Source organism: Astatotilapia calliptera, chromosome 7 (assembly GCF_964374335.1).
Source record: "Astatotilapia calliptera chromosome 7, fAstCal68.1, whole genome shotgun sequence".
In the NCBI taxonomy this organism is placed as follows: domain Eukaryota; kingdom Metazoa; phylum Chordata; class Actinopteri; order Cichliformes; family Cichlidae; genus Astatotilapia; species Astatotilapia calliptera.
In genome coordinates this window covers 26,476,566-26,498,985 of record NC_137428.1, presented here as the reverse complement: position 1 = coordinate 26,498,985, position 22,420 = coordinate 26,476,566, and the positions used below count along the sequence as shown (strand labels likewise).

The following is a 22,420-nucleotide window of genomic DNA, read 5'->3' as shown; positions in this document are numbered from 1 at the left end:
CTGCTGGAGGTCAAATTGAGCATCGAATGAGGATGAAAGGTGATTTATATTAATTTGAACATTGCTGGTTTCCAGATGGACTGCTGTGAGTATTTCAAAAATTGTTAAAACTACTGGGATTGGCCAACAAGAGTGCATTTTTATTTTTACTGTATTTAGAAAATGAAATTTTAAGCTGTCATGAGTTTTGGCAAGCTAAACTGCGATCATTTCTAGCGAATTTCTTAAGAGTTATTAGACCACAAAACCCAGATCTGTACACATCACCAAAGGTTTGTTGAGTGTGTTGAAACATTTTACTGCTACTTTTTGTGTTATTTTTCTTTAAAAACCTCTGTCAGTGTCACAATGAGCTGCTTAGTGCTACCCTCTGACAGCATAAGGCCGACCAGTTTGTACTTCAAATTTTATTTGGAAAATAAATAAATACACAAATAAATTATTTAAACTCCAGTCTCATTTGAATTAATAAACAAATTAATGAAAGAAATGCAGGACTTTGGCCTTTTTTTTTTTTGCAGCGACTTCTCTCTCAGTTTTCAAAGTTGGCACCAACTCCAACCACATGACAGTCATAAGGCACAATTTCAGCCTTCTCAGAAATGAATTTTATTTATGTTCATCCCTCAAACAGATTCCCACTGTTGGTTCAATCAGTCCACAAAACAATATCCCCATGACCTGAAGACATTTCCCACACATGGATGTAGATCATGATGAAAGGAGGAGGATGTAAAAGGCAAAATAGTAGTTTTATTTAACGCTTGGTCCCCTGTGTGACATACTGAATGCTAAATCAAACACGAAAAAGTTTGTTCCACTTGAGCGTACTAGGATGGCCACAGGGTCATATCATCCTATTATAGGTTTGAATACAGTGAAAGTATTTTTTTAATAGCATATCTTCTTCCTTTAGAGTAGGGAAGTTTGAAATGACTACTTGACTAAAAACTAAGAAGTGCAAAAATCCAAAAGTATTTGTGGACTCTATCAGCCCACCTGGTGATGCTGGAGTTTATACACTAATTAGAATGAAGTCTGTGTGCTGCTGTGCACCGTCACCCAATCACACGTAGGCCAAGTTCATTCTGCAGTGATTTAATTGCATACTTTAGGTCCGAGTTCTGCTTGGCCCAGTGGCTACATTGTACGAGGAGGACAAACACTTTTTTGTCATCGTTTGGACACTGAAGATGGAAGCAAAGTTTCAGACAGGGTGCTCTATTCCGAGTTGCAAAAAAATCACTCGATGCAGCATAATTACGAAAGAATATGGAGGGCCTGCGGCAGTCCGTCCTCTATAAACATTCCCCTCCCGAACACATTTAAAACACCGTTGACACAATCACCACCCAAAAACACATTTACTACACCATAAAAATTTGCATAAGTTGTTTTATTAATAGTTATTGTCCTTTTATACGTCTTTTTTTGTTTGTTTGTTTCATCGTTTTAGTCTGTTGTTGAAGTGGACATCCTGTAAAGTCAAGCCCTTGGCTGAGTTGTTCTCTGAACTAAAAAAAGAAAGGGTAAGAGGAGGAGTGGAGTGGGATCTTCCTCCTCTGTCTCTCACTCTCTCTTTATCGCACTCACAGCATCCCAACTCAACCGTTATTTTTCATGTTGTTTGAACAAAGAGTGTACCTTACAGTATATTTACACATCATACTGACTGACTGGTTTAACAATTTCCATTTAGATAATGCAAGGACGATTGAACTTTGAAAGTTTGCTTCTTTGTTTTCAGGTTCTTCTACAGTCTCCCCTTTCACCCCCAAACTTCTGTAGTGAGGTTATCTTCATCACCAGTATATTCATCATCGCCGTTAGCATTGTCACCATAAAAATTCTGATCATCATTATTATATTTATATAACTCTTTTCAATAGATTCCTCTCTGACAACTGTACAATCGTACACAGTGTTTGACTTTAATATATATTTTTGGGAATATATTATTTAGAACCTAGGAAAAGAGGAACATAATCCCAAAGAAAATATATTAGTATCCCAAAGTAACAAAATCATGCATGATTTAATGTCTTCGTCCATAAAAACTAAACCAAAAAAAGAAAAAAAAAAGTAAAATAAAGGATGGGATCCAGATTTATTTACAAACTGATCTTGGCACTGTTTTTTTGTTTTTTTTTTGTCTCTTGCTGGAAACGGTAATGAAAAATACTTTTGACTCTTCCGAGTGTAACATACTCCTGGTTTTAAGTCAGGGACCTGCTGTAAAAGCTGGTTTGAGAGACATGTTCTTTTTTTCTTTTCTTTTTTTTAAGCGCAAAAAGATAAAAGAAAGAGAGGAAAAGAACAACAACAGACAGCTGATAAGGAAAGAACAGAAATGGTGCGTAAAAAACATGTTTCACTTCAACTTTAGACTGTGGCAGTTTCCTCTTTTCGGCAGAAAACCTGTGACGTCATGTTTACTGACTTCTTTTTCCCCCAGAAATACAGGCTCTCTCTCTGTCTCTATATCTGTGTCTCCTCAGGTGCCCTCGCCGTTTACTATTGTTTGGGTAAAAAGCCAAAAGAGAGCATTGATTCTGCAGAAATTATTTTCAATTAAGCAGCATTAACTGACTCAGGTTTCAGGTTTGACAGGCAGTTGGGGGCAGCTTTCTAAAAATTTTCCAGTGTTGCCTTGTCAAACCAGTGTCTGACTGAAGATCGCACGTGTGAGCAAACTATAAGGATGTGTGTTGGTGTGCATGTGTTTGGGTGTCTCTGCATACTCATATTCAGTGCAAACATGTAGGGTAGAAATCCCACCTCAACCATGGACCTTCAGCTCTGTTGTTTCCATTGAAACACTTGAATCTACAGTATTGTCCATCCCTCACTGTCTTATTAACTCATTTCCTTTCCAGTCCTCTGTTGCCCCCTCTTCAAAGAGATAAACTGCCCGGCAGGCTAACATGCCTTTGTTTATCCAGCCTCGCGGCAGGCTAACAGCAGCCCGCTTTTCACCCCCTACCACCACCCCACCCCACCCGTGTCAGGTCCTAGCATAGCCCAATGTATTTCAGATTGTTCTGGATGATCACGTCCGTGACAGCATCAAACACGAACTGGATGTTGCTGGTGTCGGTGGCACAGGTGAAGTGCGAATAGATCTCCTTGGTCTCCTTGTTGCGGTTGAGGTCCTCGAACTGCCGTTGCACATAGACAGCTGCCTCCTCATAGGTATTTTGACCTTTGTAATCGGGGAAGCACACTGTCAGGGGAATGCGTTTTATCTTCTCAGCCAACAGGTCCTTCTTGTTGAGGAAGAGGATGAGCGACGTGTTGGTGAACCAGTTGTTGTTGCAGATGGAGTCGAACAGACGCAAGCTCTCGGCCATACGGCTCTGTGTGAAGGAGAAAAGGGAAGAAAAGTAGTGGGGGGGGGGGGGGGGGGGGGGAATTAGATCATGAGAAAAATGACTTCATGACAAAGAAAATGTAGCATTTAGTTTGTAATAACAACTCAAACCAGCCCAGATTTTCGCATTGTGAAGAGTTAAGAACATAGACTAACCGAACTGGACTCATTCTGGTAGCTCGAGATTTCAGGTAAATGAGGACATGTTAAGTCTGAAATCATCCAGCGCATGTCGCAGACATCTACTAGACTAGCCAAAGGTACGCCTTCTCTGTTATGTCAACACAGACTTGAGACTAAGACAGCCGCAGACCTTTGTTTGAACTCTTATGCTCTCCTCTAAAACTGCTGATTATCTCTTCTTCCGCTGCTTGCTTAATCCAAGTCCTACACAGTGAAATGATCAGTCAGGGAAAACGTGTTCAAGTCTTTAGTCAAACAAACTAACTTATTCCCTAAAGAGTAGCTCACATATAAGAAAATGTGAGTGGCTCATGTGGAACACACTTCTATGGCCTTATATAGTTTGTCATAACAGAAACACTGTGCAGCTGAGACTTAGGAAAGCTTACAGAAGGATAATAAGAACAACACTGATTTCTCCCTCTCAGTCCCTACCTCTTTTCCGTTATGGTTCATTTGGATGCTGAAAACTTTTTTTTCCTAGCATGCTATAACTGTTGTGGCTTGATGACAAAGTTCACCTTCAGCCTTAAACTTTGATAAATAACATTGGAGCTTTTCAAAAAGTGGGTCAATTATCACATTTAGCCGTAGGACCACATTAGATGTCACATTCATTTTCTCTAAAGTGAGATAAAAAAATAGATTTCACAACTCTCTGATGGAAATCGCTGATGCCTGCTGTATCCTGCAGACAAATCCGTTAGCCATAAGTTAAAGTAAGGGTTGAGCAGAGAAGACTACTAGCGAGAGAAATGAGACTACCACAGTTATGTGTTTTTTTGAAACTTTATGCAGCTCATTTTTGATAGCGTGTTGCAGTAATCTTTAAAAACATGCAGGTTAGGGTGCTTAAGAAAAAACAAAAAGCCTGCGAACATGAGTATGTATGCACTTTCTTACAGCTGTGCTCATGTGATGTTGATTGTATAAGGCAAAGCTAAGAAAGAGAAAGCTGATCTGTTCATGGCATCTGCTGGCATGTGGCGAGTGGCCAGTAGCTTGTGACTGGGAGGTTGTCAGATGAAACGCTGCTGTTTAAAAGGTTACAGAAACAACATGATGCTCTGAGCAAATCACAAGATCTGCACAGCATGAAAAAAAAGAGATACTGAGGGAAATAGCACAGGATTAGGAAATCGCTGCCAGATTCAAAGTAAACCCTCATAATTCAGTGGTGTAAGTGCATTATTTTTGGATAATGATGAAAAGACTGCAGTTATGAGAAACTTGTATTGCAGGTATCCCTTAGATACTGCTCCAAAAAATGCATTTAAAGCTGTTAATGTGTGCCAAGAAGACCGCATTCACATGCACAAACTGTGTTAGTGCACTTTTTATGTTTTCTTATAATTATTTTATTCATTTCAGTGCTAGTTTTAACACTAGGAAGGCCCAGGCTTCTACCTTTCTACCTTTAAAACCCGGAGAGCAGCCAAATGGCTGGTAGGCTTTTAGCTAAGCTTTAGCTTCAGGCAAGTGGAAGCTAAATTGGCTAGTCATTCATATGTAAATTGGGTTGTTACCTGGGAATTCTGGAGGGAGGGGAGTGGGGGTGTGTGGATGAGGGGGTGGGGGAGCTGCTAAAAGCGGTGAGCTTCCTTTTGTTTCATCTTGATGCATTCTCAATCATCCAGGGAAACAAATCTCCAAAAGTCACCAACTTGGAGTGTTTCAGTTTGCCATCTTAGGGAGAAATCAACACACATGGGTGTATGTCCTTTGTTGCTGAGATTTATTGATAAAAACAGTACAAAAAATCAACCATTTGTACACATTTTTACAAATAATTATAAAAAGTGAGTGAGTACATTTCAACATTTTCAGCAATCACTCACAATCCTGGCACTGCCATGGTATCTGTAGTCTGCATTTACCTTGGCTTGGCTTCCTGATCAATTGTCCACTACCAAAAGGAAGCCAAGCCCTGTGATCACACCTTGTTTTGTTGTAAAGGGTGGCAGGGCTTGGCTTCCTTTTGGTAGTGGAGCATTGATCAGTCGTCCATTGTGGCATCAATGTGATCACACCTTGTTTTGTTGTAAAGGGTGGCAGGGCTTGGCTTCCTTTTGGTAGTGGAGCATTGATCAGTCGTCCATTGTGGCATCAATGTGATCACACCTTGTTTTGTTGTAAAGGGTGGCAGGGCTTGGCTTCCTTTTGGTAGTGGAGCATTGATCAGTCGTCCATTGTGGCATCAATGTGATCACACCTTGTTTTGTTGTAAAGGGTGGCAGGGCTTGGCTTCCTTTTGGTAGTGGAGCATTGATCAGTCGTCCATTGTGGCATCAATGTGATCACACCTACAAAGTTACAAAGTTTTCAAAGAAGAACTCAAGCCACTTCTTCTATCTTGCTTCAACTGGACTCTGAATCAGGGAATAGCTCCACCATCATGGGGAGAAGCTATTATAACAATCTTACCCAAAGAAGGAAAAAACAAAGAATACTGCAAGAATTATAGACCCATTTGTATGTCTGTTTGTTATTTTCTTTACTGTATGTCCACAATGATAAAATAACCTAATAAAAATCAAAGTAAAAAAAAAAAAAAAAAGGTAGTGGAGCATTGATCAGTCGTCCATTGTGGCATCAATGTGATCACACCTTGTTTTGTTGTAAAGGGTGGCAGGGCTTGGCTTCCTTTTGGTAGTGGAGCATTGATCAGTCGTCCATTGTGGCATCAATGTGATCACACCTTGTTTTGTTGTAAAGGGTGGCAGGGCTTGGCTTCCTTTTGGTAGTGGAGCATTGATCAGTCGTCCATTGTGGCATCAATGTGATCACACCTTGTTTTGTTGTAAAGGGTGGCAGGGCTTGGCTTCCTTTTGGTAGTGGAGCATTGATCAGTCGTCCATTGTGGCATCAATGTGATCACACCTTGTTTTGTTGTAAAGGGTGGCAGGGCTTGGCTTCCTTTTGGTAGTGGAGCATTGATCAGGAAGCCAAGCCCTATATATATGATACAATCTCACTACACTTAGCCTAATCCTTCATTGCCCTGAAGAATTCTGTGGTGTACGGACCTCCTCTCCAAGGAAAGAAAATGCAGAGAAGACTCACCACTCAGCAGGCCTTGGAAATGATCCTGAGGGAAGTCGACCCTTGTGACTCGGATGGAGAAGACCTACAAGTTCAGCCGGATTCGGACTCAGAGCTGTCTGATCAGTCTTCCGGTTAGTTGCATTTCATGTTATTTCCTATTTCATTTCAAATAAGTAAGTGGATGTAGTTTGTAAGTAAGATATTTCAGACATTATTCTGATACAGAGGAGGAGATACTGGACCTTCCCATTGCTCACAATTTGAATTTGTTCACACTGCAGATGAGGAGACTGCTTCTGCACCTAAAAAGAGAGCTTGTTTGGGGACTGAGACAGCGAAAGATGGCACAGTGTGGCGTGAAGAACAGGTGGGGACCTGTCTCCCTTTCACCCCAATAGAAGCGTACGCTGCAGATGGAGAGCCAACGGCTAAGGCCAGGAGAAATATCACGAGTCGCCTTCGGAGCTTCCTGTGTTTCATCACTCTTGACATGCTTCGTAGCATTCAAGAATGGACTGTTCAACATGCACAGCAAACGGAGCATGTTCATTGGTTCATGGACCTCCCTGAACTAATGGCATTTATTGCAATTGTCATCTTGCGGGGGGTTACCAGGGTTCCATCTCTAAATGACTGCTGGTCAGCAAACCTGGGAAACCCACAGATAATTGGAACTATGGCACGAAACCGCTTCAAAGAAATCATGCAACACCTACGCTTTGATGACAAGTCCACCCGCAGTGATCGAGCAAAGACTGATAAGTTCGCTGCAATTTCCAGTTTGTGGGGATCATTTGTCACCAACTGCATCACGTGCTACAACCCTGGTCTACATATCACCGTTGATGAACAGCTTTTCCCATCAAAGACTCGGTGCAGTTTCCTGCAGTATATTGCAAGTAAGCCGGACAAGTTTGGGATCAAGTTTTGGGTGGCTTGCGACCTAAAATCCAAGTACATTTGCAATGTCTTCCCATATCTTGGCAAGGACCCCAGTCGTCCCACTGGGGAGAGACTTTCTGAAAATGTAGTAATGAGGCTGATGGAACCATTCCTAGACAAGGGCAGAAATGTTACCACGGACAATTTTTTCACATCGCTTTCACTTGCGCAAAAACTTCTTAGACGGAAAACCACCATCCTCGGCACAGTCAACAAGATTCGCAGGGAAATTCCTCAATCCACTAGACAGACAGATCGCAATGAATTCACCACTCAGGTATGTTGCAGGTCTTTTCTGGTTCTATGTTTATGTGTTTCATTGTGTGTAAAAGTGCTATGGAAATAACAATTTATCTTATTTCTTAGGTGTTTTCAACCTCTGCTGCCACGCTGACGGCGTATGCGGCCAAACGGAAGAAGACAGTCTATATTCTTAGCAGCATGCACGGCGTGGTTCAGACTGATAACACTACCAAAAGGAAGCCAAACACTGTCACCCTTTACAACAAAACAAAGTGTGGCGTGGATGTGATGGACCAGATGGTTCGGGAGTACACTGTCCGCAGAGGAACACGGCGCTGGCCAGTTGCCGTGTTTTATAACATGATTGACATGGCAGCACTGAATGCACATGTGCTGTATCAAGCATGCTCCGGGACGAAGGAAAGACGGGTGGACTTCCTGGTGGAGCTTGCAAGGGAGTTAGCTCACTCTCATGTAGCTGCGAAGAAGGCAAGAAAAGAACAGTTGCCTTTGACACAACCCTCCACACCGAGCCCTGGAAAAAGAGCCATGTGTCAGGTCAAACACAATTGCAAGAACAATCATGCCACTGTGCGATGTGTTCACTGCAACAGATACACATGTGGTAAATGCAGACTACAGATACCATGGCAGTGCCAGGATTGTGAGTGATTGCTGAAAATGTTGAAATGTACTCACTCACTTTTTATAATTATTTGTAAAAATGTGTACAAATGGTTGATTTTTTGTACTGTTTTTATCAATAAATCTCAGCAACAAAGGACATACACCCATGTGTGTTGATTTCTCCCTAAGATGGCAAACTGAAACACTCCAAGTTGGTGACTTTTGGAGATTTGTTTCCCTGGATGATTGAGAATGCATCAAGATGAAACAAAAGGAAGCTCACCGCTTTTAGCAGCTCCCCCACCCCCTCATCCACACACCCCCACTCCCCTCCCTCCAGAATTCCCAGGTAACAACCCAATTTACATATGAATGACTAGCCAATTTAGCTTCCACTTGCCTGAAGCTAAAGCTTAGCTAAAAGCCTACCAGCCATTTGGCTGCTCTCCGGGTTTTAAAGGTAGAAAAGCCAAATGGCTGGGCTCTGGGCCTTCCTAGTGTTAAGCAATAAAAGCACACTCACGCACATATACATCACAATCTCCATACACTTTCACCAAAGTTTCCTCAGGCTTGATATTTACCCCCTAATTAACCTCTATATATTGTTTATACTTTAGCTAGTTTTATTTTTTGTACATCCAGTGATTATTCATTTTAACTACAGTACCCTTGATTATGCTAATTGTTTTGCAGTTCACTGAAAGAGCAGAAATGCCACCAGGGGTGTATTGACTGTGAAACTGAAAATGAATTTGTGATACAAACAGTCCGAAGTTTCAGTCCTGGTTCCTTGTACATTCTGCCTCTTCCTGACCGGCAGCCACCTTTTAAGCCTTATTAACAGAGGTGCCGTGCACAACAACTGTCTTCATCAAGGCACTGTAAATAGATAATTATGTAATGTTAAATAATAGTATATCAAGCTACTAGTTGAATCCTGAATGGGAAACAATACCTGAATACAATACTTTACAGTGGCTTGGTCCATTGCCTGTCGTCATCTAAGGCCTCAGTCACACAGACCAGTTGAGTGCCACCTGGCAACCACTGTCGCTAGAGAAAAATGAGCACTCCGTGACTGTTTGCTAGTGGGTATGTGGATTGCTGGCTGTTGTTTGGTGAAATCTACTAAAAACCTCTTTGTGATTGCTTTCATCGCCAGTAGATTACCGCAGTCACCCGTAGCTTGTACGGAAGATGCCAAATTTTTGCACACTCTGTAACTAACCATGGAGCAGTAATGAAATTTTGAAAAGTGCGACACAGATTGGAAACACAGACCATAGTAAATGCCGTGCCTAAACCACGAAACCATCACATTTCAAAATATGCTAATTTTACTTTGAGGGCAAAGTTTCACAGTATCACCACCGCTTAGCAAATAGCTGGCTATTGTTTGAACACAACTAAACATCTTCCAATGGGCAATGGCTACAATCTTCTAGAGACCAAAGCAATTTGAAGGACGTTGTCGATGCAGTGCTATAGTGCAACTATTTTCACTTAGCAACAGCAGGCAACTTCCACCGTCCACTCAGCAACAGAAAAACATGTGATTGGTCGTTACCAGGGGTCTCTACCAGACTGGTCTCTAAGTCTTTACAACTGGGATTTTGGCAATCAATTTCAATTTCAGCCACTGACAGCAACCCCCAACCGCTGCTTGGTAGGTAGTTGCCAACCAGTCTAACTCTTCTAGCACTCAGTAAAATGTAACATATTTTGATTTTTCTAACTAGATTATGTTACCTTTACCTTGCTTGTGTGTGATTCAGTGCAGCTGCTGTCTTATTATGGAGGTAGCAACATCTTCTAATCCATGTTTAAGGAAGCAGGTCTGTGCACATATTTCTGCTTTCCTGGGTTTAAAATTTAAAAATTTCCAATGACCCTCCTTTTACTGGTTATTGGCACAGCTTGTGCCACCCCACTTTAAAAATCCTGGAGGCACCCCTGCATGTTGAAAAAATTAGGTTGAGAAATAACTGTGATAAAGTGGATTGAGTGGTGATAGTTAGCCAGATGAAATGAAAGCAAGCTAGTCTGGTGAAAGCTGTAATCTTTACAGACTGTTCAAGTAAAGAGTGAACTGTAAAGCCAGAATAATATATGCTTTTTTGAGCATAATTTAAATAGTGTAGTAGAAAGCTAAAGAAAAACTGAAAATCAAAGTATGCACTAAACCATTAACTTTGAGAATCATTAAATGGCTCCCTGGCAGTCATTTTCGCTATCAATGCAACAGTTTGACAGAGTATCCAATAATAAATGCACCACTGAAGGAAGCAGCCTCAAAAGTAAAAAAGAAAATCTGTTGTAACAGAAGGTGATCAACTCACCGAGCTCTGTCTAAATGTCTTTTTAAAGCCTTATTGTCCCATCCAGAAATGAGCTAATTGCTTGAAAAAATCAAAATGAGACAACAGGAAGAAGGAAATAATTTTGGCTTTAGTGTTCAATACAAATTGCATAAGAGTGTGTTTGCCAAATCTGCTCTGCACTTAAGCATTTAAGTGCCTTTTTCTTTTATTGTCTGTCTGTTTTCCTTTCTGTTACCAGTCCCATGTCGCTACCTAATCAGATTGAATCACAAGCTCTCCTTCCTTCACAAGTGTGCATGCTGAGACCTAAACATTGTATACCGCATATGGTCCTGTCAGGCTGTTTGAGTTCACTCCTCCTTTTTCCAGGGTGTCAAAACAAGAGCCCAGATGGTAAAGAGAGCATAGCAGGAGACAGCCAGCTGAGCCAAGGGACTCTCAAGTCTCCTCACCTGGCCACCTATCACTTTACAGCAAGTGTTTCCTAACGGGGGGTGGAAGGAGAGCAGGGTTGGGGGGTCCCCAAAGTACGCAGACCCCCTCCTTTGCTTCAAGCACCCACTGATGCAGACATGCTCACACATATGTGCACGCACACACACCCTGCTTCCCCCTCACCTCCTCCTGCCAGAGTACTCAAGAGAGCGGTGTGGGCTTTAATTAAGCTTAAGTATTAATGAGGAAGTTCATCACTGTGTCATTGCTTTGTTTCCCAAATACAAGCCATTTAAGTGTGCAGCCATCTCTCCATTACTCATTAAGGTTAAATTTACATGTCACTGCCTGACAAGAAATGACACCCTGCATCTGTCTGCCAAGGTTGCTTTTTTTCTGTCAACATATTTCTTTTTTTTCCCTGTTGCACCTGAGAGTTGCATTATTCAGACCGCTCCCTTTCTATTTCCGCTCTCTTTTTAATTACTAATGTTGTTACTGTGGGCAGCAACACTGCAGGGTGTAGCTGTTACGAACAGGCAAACAAACATAAACACAATGTATTTGTACACATGACCAGAAGCACTTTTAAAAAAAAAAGTTGAACATGAGCTAAACAAATTTAACAAATTCATCTAGGCTATTTTGTTTAATATTTTTGTCTGTCACCTTATTATGACAATGATGTGAATAAGACAAAGTTCAAAGCACTCTAAGAAAAATATAGAGGCCATGACAGGTACTAGGCTTGTATGTCGCTATAACAAGGGTCATATATATCTTCTGTATTCTTAGTCATATAATGGAAAGCTCTTTTTCCAAAACACCATTATTTGATACGAAGAAACATGATGGTAATGCCTTTGATAACCCATTAGCCAGTTAAGAAGCACAGGGCTGGAAATATTTCTGAAAAAAACTATCTGTCTGAAACACATTTAATGCCCGAGCGATTCTGAAAAACAGCCACTACTGTTCAAAGTCACCGATCAGGGAAAATGTTTTACATCCAGGCCCGTTCACACATCATCTCTGCTGTAGCTTGAAAGATAAGGCACACACAACAAAGGTCCACATTCGAAAACGTGAAACCCTATTCGTTGATTTCCAGCGTCCTTTCATGTGACAGGTAATGAATTCCCATTTGAGAGATTACTGAAATAATAAATGAAACAATAGAAGTAGAGCTGACAGTACAGTCAGCGTCTGTGCTCATGTTTGGCAAACACAAGCTTAAGCAAGCGCTAATCTCATATCTATGCTTTTCATTTTCCCCTCACAGATAAAAAGAATTGACTGCAGTTGCTCGGCGTCAGCCGTTGCATATAAACCTGCGCTACATATTCATAATAACACAAACACTCGAACAGGAACACAATACATGCATGAAACTTCATCTATTCTCTCCAGCGCTGCTGTTTATTGTACCCCCCCCCCCCCCCCCCCCCCCCCCCCCGCTCCTTTCCCTTCTCATCCTCCCTTCCCTAGTCACAGCTCACTGTCAACAGCACAGGATTAGGAGCATTTGACTGGCCTGTTGCTAAGCAACAGTAGCCGTGGTAACCGATTCATTATGAAGACAGGGATGGGACAGCGAAAATGCATCAGGCAATGGGATGATGGGTAAATATACTGTAATTATTATGGTGCATTTTCTGTCTTGCGCGAGTTGATGCATGGAAACGGAACCAGTGTTTTATCGGTCAGATGAGTTCTGATTTTTTTCTGCTTGTATGAATCCTGAATGCTGAAACCACTTAAGTGATCACCGGTCACAGCATTAAGGTATCACAATAAAATGGGACCTTTTGTTCTTGAAAGCAGCTTAAATGTATTTGTAAACATGCGCAGAAAAATCTGATGAATGTCTCAAAAGTTCTAATGACTGTTAAGAACACCAACAACGACCACACACCAAATGTGGTTGTGCAATTCAGCTTTCCTTTTCAGTCCTCTTGTGTTGTTTGTCACTATGTTTAATATATTTCTTATATATTTCTTACAAAGCCTCAGGGCAAACTTTTCTATTAAACCATCCTGCAATGACTGGGTTCAAACCTACAGCACTTCCACCTTACTCTGAGAAATCAGTGAGTCAGAGATGCACTTAAATGAAAACTGATGAGTCACTCTTGGGTAGGACTATTGAATCAGTACCCTGGTTTTTGTTCATGAGAAACTTGTTGTAATGCAAAGTTTTAATTCCCACGAACTAATGGTTTTACACTCTGTGACTCAATTGTGGCACTTCTAATGTAGATGTTAATAATCTTTCCAAGTGTTTTCATTGAATAAAATGTTCGATATTTGTGATGCAATAAAAAAAAATATGAATGAGTCTACGCAAATAATTTGCATACTGTGCAAATTTATTCAGTGTTACTGACATGCTTTTAACAAGGTCAGAGATATTTAAAGACCTTTAAAATGCCTCATTATGGAGCCAGCTGCTCTAACAACATTATTATAATGTGTCAACCCAGCTTCATTTTGCTGCTTTTGATTTCAACTTTATTGCAGATTATCTTGCAAAATGTTAAAGCAAGGATGTGGTCATGCCTTGTTATCTAAATCTTTGGAGTCTACATTGCTGACTCCCTATAACCTAACTTAAAAAGATGGAAAATGTAACATTTCTCAGAAATGTATAAAAAATGTTTCCCCTGAACGGAAGCTGCTTGTTTCCGGCAACCTTTGCGATGTAGCTGTGGTGTAATACTGCAACCTGATGATCATGTAGATTTATTGGGTGTGGTGTGGCAGCTGTACTAAATTGCCAGAATTTATACCCAAGTTCCTCAATTTTAAACCACTAAGTATCCAATATAAATATCTGTTATACATATGTATTTTATATGTAGCGCTGTATAAACAACAGACTTTGGACATGTATAGTCTTTGTTGTGTCTGTTGTAAGACAAGCCATAGCGTTTTGACACTGCTTGTTGTGTCTGTTGTAAGACAAGACATAGAGTTTTGACACTGCTTGTTACATAAGAGTCTTACACTTCCTGCTTCACACATGTGTGCCCTGCATTCTGTACTGAATACTAATTCATTTTAGTTTTAATGTTTTAAAAGTCACCAATGTTTCGCTTCGTAATCACCATTTTTGTCAGAATCTGCACTTTTTTTTTAATTTTTGCTTTTTTTCTAACCACAAAAAGTAAATGACAGTAAAGTACAGAACAACATCTAATGATCTGTAGGCCTCACTTTCATCAGTTAAGGTCAGAGTTCATGATTCAACAATGAGAAAGAGATGGTAGTGTGATGGTCTGGGTCTGGTTTCTGCTTCAGGACCTGGACGAATGACAGAACCATGAGTTCTGTTCTCTACCAGAAAATTCTGAAGGAAAATATCCAGATATTAGTTTATGTCCAACAGCAGCAAGTCCACCTCTGAATGAAGGTTTTTAAAGTGGCCTAGTCTGGATTTAAATTAGATTGAGATGCACTGGCATCACCTTAGAAGAGGCCTTTTCTGCTTGAAAAGTCCTCCAAGGTGAATGAATTAAAACAATTCTGCAAGGAAGTGTGGGCCAAAATTCCTCCAAAGTGATGTGCAAGACTCATCGTCAGTTATCACCAACACTTGATTGCATGTTTTCAACCAAGTATTAGATTTAAGGGGTAATTACTTTTCACAAAGAGTCGGGTAGCTTTGGTAGATTAATTCAGACACACAATTTCTCTGTGTAACAAACATGTTAACTTGTTCTTCTCTGGCTGTTTTTGAGCAGCTTACCTTGCCTGTATGCTAATGTAGTTTTAAACTTTGTGCAGAGCTTTAGATTTTTAACCAGATTTTTCAGCACTGTAATACTATTGGTTTTGGTTTGTCTCATCACATGAACCCATATGAATCGTGAGATTTGTCTTGCTGATACAGCACAAACCTCAAAGTACGCCTGGTTTGTATGCTAGATACTATCCGCTTTGAGAAAACTGCAGTATTTGATACTTTTGGACTGAAAACTACCTGATTATCAAACTTTTGTTTTAAAATGGCAGCATGTGTTAACCACTAAGACATGCTTAAAATGGCATATAAAATATAATGTGTGCCCATGTCATCCACATCTTATAGCTACAGTACAGTAAACAACACAAACTACCATAAATTAGAACATTAGTAATAAGCATTATTTTTTATTAGTTTTCACTAGAGTTAAAAATTATTGTTGACAATGGTTATTATAAAGCAATATTAGTTACATGCTCTCTTGTGTAATTTTGACGAGTATGATTGATGTGACTCGGTGATTAGCGCTGTCACTTCACAGCATGTGGGTTAGCTACAGTGGCCCCTAGAGACAAAGCACGTACAAACTCCAAAACACATGCAAATTCCAAAACACAACGGAAGTGCTCCAGGACGCTAGGGGCAGTGTTGAGCTTTTGTTACCTAGTAACTACACAAGCCAGGAAGTACCAATGACAGGATTTACGCTGTATCCCAATTCAGGGTCTGCAGCCTTTTTTTTTTTTTTTAAACTTTATTTATCACATTATAGACATACAGTCAAGTAAAACAGGGATCACATAAAAGATGACATTGTGGTAGTACAATGAGGAACAGAAAGAGTGACAAGGACAGTGAGACAAAAGTGAGTACAAAAAATAAAATAAATTAAGGGGAACATAAATAAACAAAAGTTTGCAAGAGCCAAAATCAAGTTAGCAGTTTCAATCGGTTACAGATGTTAACAGTCTTGAGAGCCTTAGTGTTTTTTGATGAGGAGATTGTCCTTATATATTGTGCAAGTTCCATTTTTAATACAAGAAGTTCAGGCTTTCTGCCGAGGACTTTGCTTTTGTGTATATGAAATTTTGCCAAAAATAAAAACCAAATTTATAAAAAAGAAAGCATCATTGTCCTTGTCTTTAAAATTATAATAGCCAAAGATAACATCCTTATAGTACAGTTGAAGATTAGGGAGAACAAAGTCAGTAATAAACTTGTGGAAATCCTTCCAGAATTTACACGTAAATTTACATGACCAAAACAGATGAGAAACTGTTTCAGGTTGCTCGGTCTGCAGCCTTAAAGGCCGCATTTTAAGGCCGATTACGTCACAGCGACACGATGAAGGCTGTCCCAATTCAAAGGCTGCTCGAAATGCAGCCCTCAAATGTGTCCTTAATTTTCCTGAATTTTAAGGATGGGTCGGTGTAGCCTTCATGGCCCAACATATCCCAGATTTCATAGCGCCGCGGTGGTGTGGATAATTTTGCTGAAAAAAACAGCGGAAGCGGAGTCGCCGAAGAGTAAACTTTCGGAAGTAAGTACTGAATATTATGTCACTTATTTATGCGCAAATGTTTTTATAATGAAGAACATTAAAACATGTTGGCCACATGTCGGGAAAGTTATGTGACATTAGCGATGTTTGTACTAACTTGGTTTTAAAGCCTTTACTTCAAAATATACGCCGTTCAATAGTCGACCTTAATCTTACAGAGAATGTGATGATTTTATGGATAATTAAAGTCAGTCATATATCCACAAACACAACAAGCTGAAAGTCAGTGATGCTGCTCGGTTTGCAGTCCTGAATATCACAGCACAAGGAGGATTCACTGCACTGTTAATGTTAGCTATGTTATATTGCTGCCTCTGTTCGGTGGTGTCGAGCCAAACGGACTTTAACGTGTGTTTGAACAGCTGACGGTTCACTCGTGAAGCTGAAAGAAAGATGCTTTAATCACAGCAGTCACACATGTGTCCACTGTACCATCTGGGAACTCCTCTTGTTTCGTAATAACACAAACACTAAAACCTCCTTCTTTTGTGCTGTTTTGTAGATCAAGATCAAAACTTGCTTTTGCAAAAATGCTTAATGATTAAATTATTACTTTGAGCCAAAGAGCATGGATATCATGGATATCTTTCCTCTTGCTTTTCCAGCCAAGAATTCCCCTTGACACAAGTGTGAATTGCATTAATTGTCCAACTAAAGAATAAAACTGTGTATTCACAGTCAAAACAACTTTACATTGAGGGCAATGATAATGATAATGGCCGAACTGCTTTGAGCTGACAAAAAGGCAACAGTAACTGCAATGACCACTTGTTACAGCTGATATAAGCAAAAGAGCATCTCTGAATCCAAACCTTGTACCACTCCTGTCATCTAAGAACGGAAAACTGAAGCTATCAGTTCGCAGAGGCTCACCAAAATTGAACAAGAGAAAATTGGAAAAATGTTGCCTGGTCTGATGAGTCTCAATTTTCTGATGGTAGGGTCAGAATTTCTTGTAAACAACATAAAAAGATGGCTACATCCTACCTTGTATTAAAGGTTCAGAATGCTGGTGATGGTGTAATGGTGTGGGAGATATTTTCTTTGTACACTTTGGGCCCTTTAGTAACAGCTCCACAGTCTATCTGGATGCTGCTATTGACCATGTCCATACTTTTATGGCCACAGTGTATCTTCTGCCATGACACGAAGTTCCAATCATCTCAAACTGCTTTCTTGAATGTGGCGGTGTTCAAGACACAGTTCACTTTACTCAAATGGCCTCCACAGCAGCCAGATCCCAATCTAGTAGAGCACCGCTGAGTCGTAGTAGAGTGGGAGCCGAGTCTGCAACAACTTTGTGATGCTATTATGTCAATGTGGATCAAAATCTTTGAGGAACCTTTCCAACACTTTGAGTCTATGCCACAAAGCATTAAAGCAGTTCTGAAGGCAAAAGAGATCCAACCCAATACTAGCAAGGTGTCCCCAATCAAGTGGCTGATGAGGGCATTTTTGGTTTTTAAATTCATAAGTATATCATGCATTTTCCTGACAATCCACATAACTCCCCTTCCTTTGGATTTATACACTCTGATAGCTTTCCTCGCCTTTGTTTGAATAATAAAAGTTGTTTTTCCTTGCACCAGTTAACTCCCATTGCTATACAGTGCCTGCACAATCTGCTAATTCTCACAGGTACAACCTCACACTTTATTCTGTGAACTCAATTAACACCATACTGCATTTTCTCCTCAGACTTTATTTTTAACCTATAAAGCTAATTGATTTCATGTTCCAACCTGGCTCGATGTACACCCTGTTTTATCCGGGTAACCCATGCATTATCAGGCCAGTCCACTTCCAGCAATGACCAAGTTTCCTCTGCGCTTGAGCTATTTCTGGAGTTGACTGTAAAACATCAAGGTGAAAGTGGATGCTGGGATCGTGGAAAAAGTGAAGCAAGAGACGATCTCCCCTCATAACCAAATACAATTATATTGTTGATCCTCCGTTATCCCGGAGGCAGTTAAACAAGAAGTAACTTTTCTAAAACACTCAGATAAGATGATGAATATGCTATGGAGAAGAAATCGTTTAAATTCCAAAACCATGAAGAGAAGATAACAAACACAAGCCGTTCCCCTCTTTTAGACAGATATAAAATAACTGTGATTACTACATTAAGGCAAAGAGAATCCATTTCACCATCCAAAAACATTAGATAAGGAACTTAAAATGTAGATAAGGCTTTCTAAATTGAAAACTAAAACTATAAATGAAGTTCAGTAAAGCAGTATCATTCCGTGTTTTGAGTAGTCTTGGGTACCATGTCACAAGTGGCTACCAGTCTGAATTAATGTGGCTAAGTTCATTTTTGTTTATTGTGGTAATTACATTTGTTGCACAAGCAGTTATCAGAAATGTTATTGGCGTCACAGCTGTAACAGCAGCACCTGTCAGCAGCAGCACATGGTTTGGTTTTGCTCAGTGGTGTGTTTTGCAAATTTTACACTGTAAAGTGGCAGCATTACAAAATGTTCCCACACAGAAAACAAACGCACAAAGTGGAACCACAGTTTACTGTTTTTCGGTGGGTTTTTTTTGCACATTTAGCCCAAGGTAGGAGAAGAGCTTCATGTTTTAATCGAGAGAACTATTTTGGAATCTGGATTTATGCAGAGAATTAAAAAGTCCTAGATCCTTTGCCTGTTGAAAAATAAAAATGACAAAAAATCTTTGTTTTCCTTAGAAGAGATCATGCAACCAAAGTTCCCTAAATTTGGATACTGTGCATTTGCTCCCTTCAGTTTGTCTCTATTAACAGTTGCCTGCCAGGGTTTTCAGGAAAATGTGCAATTAATAATTTTATTGGTTTAGAGGAGACCAGACTAAACATACAAGTTATGTAAGCCTCAATGGCTTTACTGAGTAATCTTTATTTCTTAATTGTTCCAGGAAACTCAGTAATCAAACTACACAATTGTTACCTTAATTGTCAGCAAATATCTAACAGCACCGATTCTAAAAAGTGTTTTGAACATATCCCTTAATACTTTCAGAGTGATGTTATAGAAAAAAAATTTCTGACACGAACTAAAAACCATGTGTGTCTCGGTGGATCCATGTGACCACAGGAGGCTTATCTGTGCTCTAGAAGGGGATGCACAGAGAGGAAGTGACACAGCAAAAATGACTTTTCGGAAGCCATTTCTTACATTGATTGTTTCATAGCATGAATATCCAAGCTGTGAAACTGAACTACAGTTCACTGGCAGGTGATTATTAGATATCTCTGCTTTTAAGTTTGCCTGTCAAAGAATCAGAAGTAATCTTACAGACTAGGATGCTGCTGATAAGATAAATGGTACCTAAAATCCACACAGTAAATCGGATAAATGGTGTTTGTTGTATAAAAGAGATGAATTGTCTCCACTTTAATGTTCTAATCTGATGGTGAGAAACATCCCTCTCTCATGACTGCAATTAACTTTTAACAAGAGATAATAATTACTGAATTTGTGCAAATTGGGTAGATATTTGCCTCGTCCCTCTTCACACTACTCTGAGTGGCTGCTGCCTGTCTGCATTTGTTTAGGCATCTGTGCATAAGAGCATTTGCACTGTCAGAACAAAAGTTGGGCCTTTTTAAAGCTGAATTTTCTTACCGTCTGGTTGTCCTCGTAGAGTTTGAGGTCATAGCCGCTTAGCTCAACACAGAAAATGATTGCTGTCACGCCCTCGAAGCAATGAATCCACTTCTTTCTCTCCGAACGCTGTCCGCCCACGTCTACCATCTTGAAGGTGAGCTCCTTAAAGGTGAACTTGTTCTCCACAATCCCAGTGGTCATGTCACGGGATCGTAGGATGTCCTCGACCGTGGGGATGTACTCGGGTGCAGAAATGCGGTCCAGGTCATTTAGGTAGTAGGCAGTGTTGTCCTCTAAGTGGTATTCATTGGATCGTTGAAAGCACTCCTGGACCCCTGAGTCTGCCCACAGACGTTTCATTACCCCTAGCAGCTCTGGAGTAATCTCCCCCTTGCTCTCAGCTGGCCCTGTAAGGGCAAAGAGCTGCACAGCATCATAGGCGCGGTCAGGATTGTGAAAGTCAATTTTAAGAGTGCTGAGAGCACGGATGATGCGGGTGAGAGAGTCGATGGCATTGTACAAGATGAGTGGCTTGTACTCCTTGCAGGCTTCCAGATTGAAGCCTCCACTGTGGATGATTTTCATCTGTTTGACTATGGTGCTCTTGCCAGAGTTGCTGGTGCCCAGCAACAACAGTTTGATCTCACGCCGCTGCCGCTGACTCTCTGAGCGCAAGTGGCGGTCGATCCGCCGCGAGCGCCGCGCCGCTTCCTTCTCCTCCGAGCTCTGACGGCATCCCATGGTCCTCCACCACGTGGTAAACCCAAAGGAACTCGTGCTGCTACTTGATGGGGAAGCAAATAGTAATGAAGTGGTGACTGAATATGTGGCGGTAGAAGGAGAGAAGAGGGGCGTTTGTGTGTACAGGCCTTCAGAGATTTCACAATAGACTAGTTGAGGACAAGACAGGAAAGCTACCACACTGACGAGTGACTCAGGAGTGTTTCATGCTTTTTGTTCAGGGGCAGTCTGTGAGTTCTGTGTGGGCAGAACCCAGACTTGTGGGATGCCCACACAGTGGCCTGGCTCTGAGGTCTGACTGCCTACTGAAGCCTGGGGTTCATAGCAGGGGCTCCCCCTGAGGAAATGTTCTGGAGGAAGGTTCGAGAACGTTCAGTGTATGTCAGTAGAGAAAGTGTTTAGGCTTGATGCGAGCAAATAGCAAACCCCTTTCACTCTCTTCCCACATGGCTCTTGCAGTGTTTTGCCCTTTTTCAGCCTCTGAAATCATCCACCAAAGTTGTATCTTTGGCCTGTTTTGCTTGGTCTTCCTGTGGTGAAATATCTCCCAGTCAACTGAAGGCCTCCAAATCTGCCAACACACAAGACAGAGAGGAGTCGTGAGCAAGATAAATAGCAACAGTTTTATTAATGACAATTGTGCTGAAGCGACAATTCATTATATATGTTTTTGTTTTTCTGGAGGTTAGAAGCTTACTTCAGCACAAATAGTTACCACTGGAGGAATTAACACTTACCTACTTTGTCTGGTACCTACACAAACAGATCAGCTGACAACAGACTCTCTCCTAGGGGAGTGAGGTTCATATCATGTCCATTTTTTGTGCAATTATAGACAATATGTTTTCATTTGCTTGTAATGGATTGTATTTTTTGCATCTTAAGTCTATGGTTATAAAAGCGAAAGTTACATTTAAAAGCTCCATTTGGCAATACCTTTTAAATCAGTCATAGTATTTACTGTGAAAATACCATGTTTTACATTTTGTAGTTAGACTTTTTGCAGTACAAACTTGAAGTAATCTTTTTTTTTTGTCTGTCACATCATTGTGGAGGAATTTTGCTCCACTCTTCAGTTGCTTCAGTTCATTGAGGTTTGCAAGAATTTGTTTCTGCACAACTCTCTTAAGGTCTTACCACAACACTTCAGTCAGGTTGCGATCTGGACTTTGACTCGGTCATTGCAACAACTTGATCTTTCCTTTTGCAAACATTCTGTTGTGGATTTGCTGCTGTGCTCGGGATAATTGTCTTGCATGACCCAATTTTAGCAAAGTTTGAGCTGTCAGATAGATGGCTTCACATTTGACTCTAAAATACTTTGGTACACAAAGGAGTTCATGGTCCATTCAATGATTACACGGTGCCCAGGTTGTGTGGCTGCAAAACAAGCCTGAATCATTTGCCCTAAACCACCATGCTTAGTATGTGGGATGCCCACACAGTGTGCTGATATGCCGCCTTTGGTTTTCACCAGATGTAGAGCTTTGCATCTTAGCCAAAGATCTCCACTCTGGTCTTATCTGTCCAAAGGACATTGTTACAGAAGTCCTGTAGTTTGTTGAGATTCACCTTTGCAAACCTAAGCTGTGCTACCATGTTCAATTTAGAGAG

General features: G+C 40.7%; 1 protein-coding gene across 3 annotated transcripts in view; it reads right to left on the bottom strand.

The window, feature by feature from the left end:
* Window positions 1-585: 585 nt before the first annotated feature.
* gnaz (guanine nucleotide binding protein (G protein), alpha z polypeptide) overlaps window positions 586-22,420 on the bottom strand; it is a 53,659-nt gene continuing 31,824 nt past the window's right edge. For all 3 annotated transcript variants that reach the window (XM_080304324.1, XM_080304325.1, XM_026173991.2), the window contains exons 2-3: window positions 20,084-21,377; window positions 586-3,356 (exon numbers count right to left, since the gene is read on the bottom strand). In XM_080304324.1, coding sequence (XP_080160450.1) covers window positions 3,012-3,356; window positions 20,084-20,806 — 1,068 coding nt within the window. In that variant the 5' untranslated portion in view covers window positions 20,807-21,377 and the 3' untranslated portion in view covers window positions 586-3,011. The remainder of the gene's footprint in view (window positions 3,357-20,083; window positions 21,378-22,420) is intronic.